The sequence below is a fragment of the Xiphophorus couchianus genome, chromosome 18 (assembly GCF_001444195.1).
Source record: "Xiphophorus couchianus chromosome 18, X_couchianus-1.0, whole genome shotgun sequence".
NCBI classification, from domain to species: Eukaryota; Metazoa; Chordata; class Actinopteri; order Cyprinodontiformes; family Poeciliidae; genus Xiphophorus; species Xiphophorus couchianus.
The window spans coordinates 8,407,465-8,417,484 of record NC_040245.1 but is presented as its reverse complement, the minus strand read 5'-3'; the positions used below and the strand labels follow the sequence as shown (position 1 = coordinate 8,417,484).

Genomic DNA, 10,020 nt, shown 5'->3' with positions numbered 1-10,020 from the left:
CACCTGAGAGCAGCCGTCTGTCTCCACGTGGCAACAGGTTCTTGTTATGTCAAAAACAGGTGGGCAAGCGAGCAGTGCTGGGCATTTGTCGGTGAAGGTGCTTTGGTGGATGCCGTGTAATAAATAAGCAGCTGAGATTTGCTGCAGTGCCCTCCTTTCTGCTAACGCTGCAAGCAGAATCCATGTTGCTCTCTTAGCCTTTAGCATGAAAAATCTGTCAACACACTTGAGTTTCTCTTTAAATAAAGCTGAAATATATCATCTCTGGACTTTCAGCAAGAGCCAACCGGCGGCCCACCGTAGTTTCTTTTTCCAGTCTCCAAGATGGCGTTCATCCTTTTACTGCCTCTCTCCATTCAAAAAGACATGCCACCTTTGCTGTTTCAAAAGTGTTTCCAAGCAATAACAATTAAGCAATCAACATAGTCCTAGACATCTAAATCCTTCTTATCAAGCTTCTAATCAAAAGGCTTCTACTTGGTCTTGGGCACTACCAGTATTTCATCACCATCCTGGATGCTGTAGGAGTGGAGAGCTCGGTTATTGTACTTCAATTCTTCTGGACCAAAGGCGCTGTCCTTGTCGATGTAGTAAAGCCTCATACTGTTGGTGGAGAGCTGGACCACAGTTGTCAGCTGCTTTTTCAGCTCAGCAACGGTTTGGTCCAAACGGATGCACAGCTGAAACAAAGCCAAATGGAACCAGAGTTACACCATTGTTTCATCATAAACCCCTGCGCAAATTTTCAATCAATATACAGATATATGGCCATCCAACTAAACAACATGAAATGGGCTAAACAAGACTGGCTTAACATTTTTGTATAGCTCAATTTAATGGAAGCTATGAACTAAAAAAAATGTCTTCGACAGTAACAGTAATTTTGGGGCTCAGAAACATACATTTCTGGTCCTAATAAAGACAAGGACTGGCTAACCTTAAATGGCCATAAGATTATTTCAGTGTTTAGAGGGAAACTTGTCCTAAGGTACTTTGTTATGACGGTACTTCTGGAATTAAATCATTTCCAAACTAACCTGTTCTACTTTCTCCTCGCAATGAACTTCAACCTGAGCCCGGCAGCGAGGTCTGAGGTCGATCTCAGCGAGGGGCTCCAGCTTGCCGTATTTGGTTACCAGGGAATGGTATCTGCGCACGGAAAGAGCAGGGTTTTTTTTAACTATACAAACAAACACAAAACACACTTCACTTTTGAAGTTATGATAAAAGAGAACCAAGTTGTGCAGTTTACATGAACGGTAGCTCCTTCTCAGGGCAGTCTAGGTAGTGACGGATGAAGAACCTCTCTGCATCCTCTCGCTCGCTGTCAGTCACAACACTGCCATTTAGATTGGATACTGAGGGAAGCCTGAGGAGAACCATGTAAACATGAGCAAGTTATGCATTAGGAATGACATGAGTCTAAAAATCAACAAATCAGGAGACAAAAATGGTCTCAAACAGTTTTATTCATGACAGATGAGACTCACTGTGCTATCATGAGGTTGCGGCGCTCTGCCTTGGTGTAAGCCTGCAGTAAGGGAATGCCTTGAAGTCGCACCTCATCTAACTTTGGAAAGAAGTTCAGCTTCTCAATGTCTTCCCATCGGTTGAGACCTGACAACACATATGCCAAAAAGTTGAGCGGACACTTTCAACTGAATGAACATGACGTTTTTATGGAAAACCTATAATAGGTTTTCAGGTGTTGAAGCAGTTCAAGGCAGCGGCTTTTGTTTCTGGCAGAATTTCCAGCAGTTTATACTCAAGTTAGAAAAAGTACTTTTAAGATGATTTTTGAAAGAAAAAAAAAAAATTATATAAAGAAATTATATTAATACAGTATTGCCTGCCTGCCGTCAGCACATTATCCTGATGCAAGAAAACTGCTCCAAATATTTTAATATGCTAACGAATACACTTTCCAAATAATGTTTACAATAAATACATTTGTCATTTAAAGAATAACTCTGACGAAGGATGGCTTTCAGGTGGCAAACACGTCAGACATTTGCAGTCTGATACATGAATGGAAATAAATAATCTGAACATTTCTCTGATGTTAATTTTGTCCTTCTCCCTCAGAAAACAGCTCTGCAAATAAAGCCTCACTCTGTTTCTGTAAATAGACACACTGCTTGAGATTAAAGGCTATGTGGAGAGGACTCTTAGAACAAAGTTTTTATAATAAAACGACCCATGCTTGCTGTTCTAAAATTATATGCTGCCATGATACTAAAACCTAATTTTAAATCTCTACAATACAAAATGAAACCACTCAGCTAAAGCAACATTAATGTTCAAGATAGAACTATCATAAGAGACTAATTCAAAGAGTCTAACAGTGAATCAAAACAAGCCCACACTGCGACCCACTGACCTGAGTTGTTTAGGTTGATCCTGCGCAGGTTGGGGAAGAGTCGTGCCAGAATATCCTTGTTGTCCTGAATGGAGGCCAAGTTGTTGTTAGCCATGATCAGAGTGTCCAGGCTGGGGAACATGGAGCCAAACTTGCCCACTTCGGCCCAATTGTGGAGGCTGTTGTCGGTGATATGAAGGAGGCGCAGGGTGGGGCAGGCCACGCTGGAGGCACTCACACTACTGTACTCGTTAAGGCACAGGAACAATTCCTCAAGTCTGAAGAAGAACAAAGGGAGAGCTGAGGAAAATACACACTGAAGGGAAAAACAGGGAGAGACATAAAATGGATCTCAGAAGAGAGCACACACCTACTTTCTGGAAAAAAAATGTGTCTATTGCTTTGGATGTACACTTAAATTTACAGGAATAAATAACAAACAATAAAACAATCAACCAATTAAAGGACAGTCAAATAACCAAATACATAATACCACTTCTTTAAAAACAGGGATTTAGTGCAGCTCTTCTTACTTAGGAATGTTCTGGGTCAGTAGCATCACTGTATCCCAGGATATCTGAGTATTGTTGAGAACCAGGCGTCGCACTCGTGAAAAGGCTTCAGCACACTGCGGCTCAAGAATGGTTCCTGCCAGCGGGTTGGAGCTCAGGTTGAGGAACTCCAGATTGGGGATGCTTGATGCAATTTTACTGATCTGAAAAAAGTATGATCAGTATTTTTAATCTGATACACAAAGAAAGCTTTAAAAACGATGAATCTGAAAATATATCACACTGAGTGGCTGAGAACCTGCATATCTGCGTATCTAACCTTGTTTTCAAATTTAACACCGGAAAGACTATGAGGAAAAGTCCAAATCGTACTACTCAAAAGTTTTCTGGGTTTTTTTTAACAGTTGATTCAACACAATAAAAACAACAACTATAAACAATCATTGCTTAACCTAATTTGACATTACTGATTTAATGCTATCTACAGCCAGAAAGAACTGAGAGATTTCAAAGTTACCTCTTGCCAGTCTTGAAGATTGTTGTGCGATAGATCCAGCTCCATGACATGAGCACAGAAGGCAGCGATCTCAGCCTGGTCTCCTGCTTTGCTGATCCCACAACAGTTCAGCACCAGCACACTGGGCAAGTTCAGACGGTCTAGTGTGAGAGACAGAGGGACATTTTAAAGTTTTTTTAAGGGCTGTGAACATAACTAGGTCTGGAAGTTCAGAGTGAACACTAGAAGTTACAGGAGTAGTTCAGAATGCAGAACTGGACTGTACAACTATGGTGGGGAAAGAATAGTTTTTCTACATAGGTCTGTTTGTGAAAGAAAATGCAGGCCTTATATTAAGTTGCATGAAATAGTTTTGATTTTTAAATGATTGTTTTTCCCTCCTTACAGTAAGAGGGAAGAAAAGCTGAATTTGTGGCTGCAGGTGATCCATCGTGAATGACATGAAGATACTGCTGAAAAATCTAAACTCCTGCAGGACGTTTCTGCTCGTGGCATTTTGAGCTCAAATCCAAACATGTCAAACAGGAGCTTAAAATATGAACAATGTGGACATCAGCAGGTATGAAAAGCCAAAAGGGCCACAATTAAATGCAATTTAAAAAGTCTCAAAATGTATATTTATATGTGTGAAAATATTATTAAAACTTCAGATGCACGCATCAAAATGATTTATTAAGAATTTTTCTTTTAATTATTTACAATTTTTAAATAAATATCTTTACTTCATGACAATGTGTTAGATACAGAGTAAATTTATTTTATCTCTCCACCCTTTAAATGAAATCATTCATAAAGTCAATCATGGTATTTTTGATTTGTAACGCGGTCGTTTCTGCGCAGTTTAAGCAGTCAAATGTTAGGGCGACAGCAGCAAATAACTGATATTGAACAACGTACTTATGCACGTTTAGCACAAGTGGCGTTTAGTGACAAGAAATGGACAGAAAAAGGAGAAGGAAAGATGCTCTGCTGGCTACACCACTGAACACCCTGCGATTCAGACTTTGATTAGGTTATTACTTTTAACTGCAGCCGTTTTTAAAGTAAAGTGTTCTTGGTCAAATATATTAAATGTCACATTGCTCCCTCAAGTATGTGGTTCTTATTACTTAAAAGAAAGTCACCATAACACTTCATATTAACATGTAAGACATAGATGTGACAGAACATGTTGTTAGGGCATCTGTGTGATTATGGTTATAATTAGTGGGGGAAAAATGTTTGACATTTCCTTCTACTGACCTGTCAGTGCTTTCAGGAAATGTAAAAACTGAATCAATTCACAACCAAAAAAAGGTGAGGCACCATAGAAACAATGTCATTGGTTTGAGACAGAAATAATAAAATAAAATAAATAAATAAATAAAATAAAAATATAAGAAAATATTCATTCATCATACAGTCATTGTGCAAGAATGAACAAGTACTTTGATTATTTTAATCACAGGGTAAAACTTGGTGCCAATAAATAACAAAACGCCTCTCTTAGCAGAAATAAAATAAATATACTGCTTGCACGACAAAGGTGACCTCTCCATCTCACCCTTCATGGGGGAACCCTGGAGACCTGCAGTGGGAACCACCACCACTCCCATCCCAGGCCCTCTGCGGTACGGGAAGTTTTCTGGGCTGTACTTCTCATTGATAACCTCCACAAAGGAACGACCTTCCCTGTCTTCTCGAGGCTCCATGACGCTTTCCTGCTGAGCGGCCTCCTCTTCAGCTATGGAAATGTATGTCAGGTAAATGTCGCGACCCTTCAAAAACGTATCTCACCGCTAGGGACCTCTTTGCAATGTTTTTTGTTGATTTGACTTCATAAGACGTAGGCATAGTTATGTAGTTCAAGAACTCGTTTTGGAACAAAAAAAATAAGAAGGGAGCGCTGTAGTGATTTTGTTTAACATGCAATAAATATATTTATTTTCAGATGGATGATAGTCAGGGCGGTCTTGAGCACAGCACTGCTTTTTTCTGCCAATGCCCATTGTACCTCCCTACTTAATGCATGTTTTTCTGCTTAAAAGGACTCTAACAATACTTTAAAAAAAAAAAAAAGATAGCACCCTCTCTTATGCCTTTCCCACTCAGTTCCTTCAGACTAGTAGCAACAGCAAACAGCTGGTGCAACTGCGCGTCTGTTGAACTTGTTTGCTATATAAAGCATTTTTAGTGAAGGTAACATATAACTATGTTCCTAGAAAATACATAAGGCTTCCCCTTTAAACGTAGAAAAAGAAAGCGCAGCACGTGACCAAGATAATCACTTGACTTCCCATAATTAAAATTACCAGCATCTGTTTTATAAGGCTTGGCAGGCAGAGCCTCACTGTGGAATATGCTGGAGGGAAACATAAATTATGTATCAGTTGTTGCTTGAATAAAAATATAAAGGATCATATTACAGTGTCTTATGCAGCTGCCTAAAGTGACATTACAGTGTTTTCTAATGGTGGGGGTTCAGTCGCCATACCTGAACCGACGTCTGCTTTGATGTGGCTGCAATCAGCTGTTTGGTGCGGTTTCTGTACGGGCGACCTGTCAGAAACACCGGAATAAGTGAAATTTATATCCGATCTAATCATCTACACAGATCATCCCTTAGATGTCCTACGAAAGCAGCGACTAATTAAATAAGGGATTAACATCTTACTCCAGAATGGATGGAAGGAGTGAGGAGAAGTCTGCAGAAAGAAAAAGCTGCTTCCCTTTTTGGCGCTCTTGTCAGGCCAGTTAAGGGAGGAGGATCATCACATGTCACTGCAGAACAAACAAGGTCAAAGATCAGTCTCTGCTCGCTGACATGCACCAATAAAAATCATTAGTGCAAACAGCAGTACTCCGTTATTGAACAAGCTGATAGAGATGCTTTTATTCAAAAACCTTTTCACACATTAAATATCTATTTCTGAGTTAGTGATAATGAACCTATAGGCTGTGTTTTAATTAAAGAAATCAGTTTTAAAGAGACTGTGGTTTGCTAATCATTAAACTAGCTTTGTTGATTTCTATTGTAAATCAAAAAGCATTATTTCTTCAGCATGAATTTCACATTTGCCATAACTTCTAGAAAACACTGAGAGCCAGTTCATAAATATAAACATATTTATTCATTAATAAATGTTTATTTTTAGACTACTGAATTTTCTAACCCATAGTTAATATTTCACCCCACAAACGTTTCCTTATCTTTAGATTTATATACGCTTATATGGAGAGCCCGCTCTTGGCCAGTTGTGTATCAAAGTAACATAAAAGTTTTTATAATTTCAATCTGAAACCCCAGAAAAACACTCTGTCATGCTGTTCCTACAGTTTAAAACATTTTTAATAATTTGTTACAGAAAGTGACAGAGTTTTAAATGACTGTATGGACAAATGGGTAATGCAGAATTGCCCCTTCTCCACCTGTTGCTGCGTGGTTTCTATTGTTTTCTGTTTTACAAGAAAACCAGAAAACAATTTAGACCTTCGAATAAGACCTGTAACACTATCAGTTTGTCTTACTTACGGTACAAATAAAAGATTTAATATTCTGTGACTTCTGTATTTATTTTGAAGTATGTAACAGTGGTGAAAACAACACGTTTTCAGAGGGAATTTACCACTTCTGGCACTGTCCTTAGAATAGCAATATGATTTTCTCTTTTATTATTTTATTTCAATGTTAATGGAAAAATATATTTTTTGAACAGGAAATTCAGCATAGATAATTTTACAAATCCTTCACTGTATAGGCAAGCTTTTTTTTTCTTTTCTTGTTTTTTCTTCCATCTTCATTACAGTAACATTGCAATGAAGAAACATGCAAACAAAAGTACAGTACAGTGTCCCTCAACTATTTAATGAAACACAAAAAACTGTTTATTTTTGCAAATTTCATTCACTGACTGGTACATATTTACAGCATTAAGAGAAATGGCATATGAAGCACAGTTCAAGTTGGGCGTGACGTCAATACGAAATCCATTTCCCGATTCACCAATTTGGAAACCGGAAATTCCGACAATCGAGGTCGACTCGAACGCACCAGAAAAAATCCACTTGGCAACCACGGATGAATCCGACAAAAAGTTACTGACTTAAGCATATATTAAATATTTCTTTGAAAATAAATAATGCCGATCCCATGTAAACAATTTCCCGAAAGTACCGCCGCCTTATATTTATGGTGTCATTTCATAAATTGGATTAAAAGGCCCCATCGAGTCTAAAATTCACCGATTTCTTAAAGGAATCTGGTGTTTAGAAGCAGAAGGATGGAGAACCTAATCCAAATGGTAACAGCTCCCGTTTACAGTGAAAACATAAACAGGGGAATGACTACTATAAACAGATTACTAAGCTTTACATCTTGCTTGTATCTCACGGTTAGAGTCCTGTCTACTCTAAAAATAACCAGTCTGACCCCCAGCAGCAGGAGCAACGGCTCGATGGAGCCCGAAACGGAGAACAGAAGGAAACCGTAGAAATGCGGTGTTAATGTTCTCCAGGAAGGTGATAACACTCTGAGCTGTGCACAGACAAGGACACGATGGTAGCAGTACGTACCGTTACTGTCCACACTGGATCCCCCTTGTTGATGAAAACAAACCAGCTGTCATTTGGTCTCCCCCCTACATCCAGGAAGTGACGTCATGTTGCCGAAAGCCCTTTCCCGGTTCCTTTTTCTGCACACTATAATCTAATAACGCTCAGTGGCAAATGTTTAAGTGTTTCCTTATATGAGCCCGGTTTATGTGTTGCTTTTAAAGAAAATACGGAAAGAAGAAAAAACCGTTGAGGAAAAAAGAAATTTGTGTGCAAGAACTAGTGTTGTAAAATAAAAAGGCACAAGTACTTTGTTAATTAAGTAAATAATTAATTATTTGGTTGAAAGTAAAGTAAGTAAGCTTAAGCAATGTCTCATGTGAAAGAACAGAGCAGAGAGAGACAGAAAAAGAAAAAGGAAATGATCCAGAAAAGAAAGTTAGTTGCAGTAGAGTAGAAGCTAATTTGGTGGCTTTATTAGAGAAACAACTTAACTCTGATTTTAAAGGCTGAACGGAGAGAAAAAAACCCAGTTAGGTGCAACAAAATGTCTAGGATAAACTCTGTTAAAAACACAGAATTAAACACTGACAGACAGGTTCCATCCTGGAAGGAAAACATGGAGATTCAGATGAAAACCTGCAAATATAAGAGATGGATTAGACAGCGTCCATCTCTTATGGACTGCAGGGTCCATCTCTTATGGACAGAAGTTTCAGCAGATCTCTCCATTGACCGTCATCGCCCAGACCGGAGGAAATGAAATTGCATGTGGCCGGGAGTTGGTACAGTGCAAAAGTAAATCAGTTTTCACATTTAAGTTTAAATTGTTGTTGTATGCTCTTTTGAATTATTCAATTATCGACCTGAACCTGTTGTCAGAGCCAGTGGTGGTGCTAACAGGAAGGGTACCCTGGACGGGCCCCTCTTTAACAACACACATCACCCTGAAAACACCATGCTGGTGGCAGTATCATTCTGTGGGTATGCTTTTTTTTAAAGCAGGAAGAAGGAGACTGGTGATGGGAGTGTTGATGGGATTATTCCTGAAAGAAAGTTGTTGGAACATTGCAAAAGACTTACCGGAGGTCCCACCTAAACTTCCATTAGCCTGTCCACATTTACAAAATCAAGCAAATGGTGTCAGTCAACTGTATAGAATGGCTGGGTTTTCGATTTCTCCCCAGAATGGCTGAACAGGGCCAAAAGGCCCTGAGTCCACCCTGACGACTCTGATGGCTCAAATTAGCATTCTTCTTCAATTGTAAATGTGGCCGTTGACCGTCAGGCCAGAATGTAGGAATGTGAATAGTCCATGTTGGGGGTGGGTATCTATGATACCTACAGCTCGTCAGTTTAGTTTTGAAGCATACATGAAGTGTTTTTGGAGAGATGTGACCTTTTGCAGCTGATCCATGATGTTGTGCTGCATTATCCAGGTCATTTTGCCAAATGTACATAGAGTTTGCAAAACATACAATCTGTTTCAAGAAATATGCAAAGGTTTTTCTAAAAGAAATTAGTAATGTTTTTCTTTGAAATAAAGCTAAGAGGGTATAAAATGACAGTTTAGAAATAAACTAACCAAATTAATTGTGTTGATCCACCTCAAAAAAATCAAGCAAAAAGTGTAAGCAAAAGAGATCTGGGAGACTTTGCACATGCAAATTTGCATGCAGCCTTTTGTGCTGTGGAGGATAAATAGGTGACTGCTTCACCTATTTAGTTCACAAGAACTAGGTACCTTGCACATGTACATAGCTAAATAACTTCTATTTTACTGTCAGTCCTGCACTTTATATTTTATATTTAGATTTATATTCATATTTTATACTGTATTTTATTTTACTCACAACATTGGAACCTCAAACATTGTCCTGAGCCGTATGCAACAAAATTTTGTTCTGTATACACCCTGTGCATTGAAAATGACAACAAAGTCAGTCTAAGTCGAAGTCGAAGTCTAAGGAACAATTGTGCAACTGTGAGATGCGTTGAGGCCATTACCAGGGTACTTCTAAGGTAATGGCCCTATTTACTGAACAAAAGGGCTTCAGTGCAACGGGCTTCAGGCCAGTTGGACTATCTCTAGCCTGAATAGG

At 38.9% G+C, this 10,020-nt stretch overlaps 1 protein-coding gene across 1 annotated transcript; it reads right to left on the bottom strand.

Moving 5' to 3' along the window:
• Positions 1–226: 226 nt before the first annotated feature.
• tbcela (tubulin folding cofactor E-like a) lies at positions 227–8,059 on the bottom strand. Its single transcript, XM_028045093.1, has 11 exons — positions 7,940–8,059; positions 6,042–6,148; positions 5,862–5,926; positions 4,932–5,111; positions 3,389–3,528; positions 2,893–3,074; positions 2,381–2,637; positions 1,491–1,617; positions 1,253–1,369; positions 1,038–1,149; positions 227–680 (listed from the first exon to the last, which is right to left on the bottom strand). The coding sequence occupies exons 4-11, from the start codon at positions 5,077–5,079 to the stop codon at positions 474–476; spliced, it is 1,290 nt and encodes a 429-aa protein (XP_027900894.1). The 5' UTR covers positions 5,080–5,111; positions 5,862–5,926; positions 6,042–6,148; positions 7,940–8,059; the 3' UTR covers positions 227–473.
• Between the last annotated feature and the right edge of the window lie 1,961 nt (positions 8,060–10,020).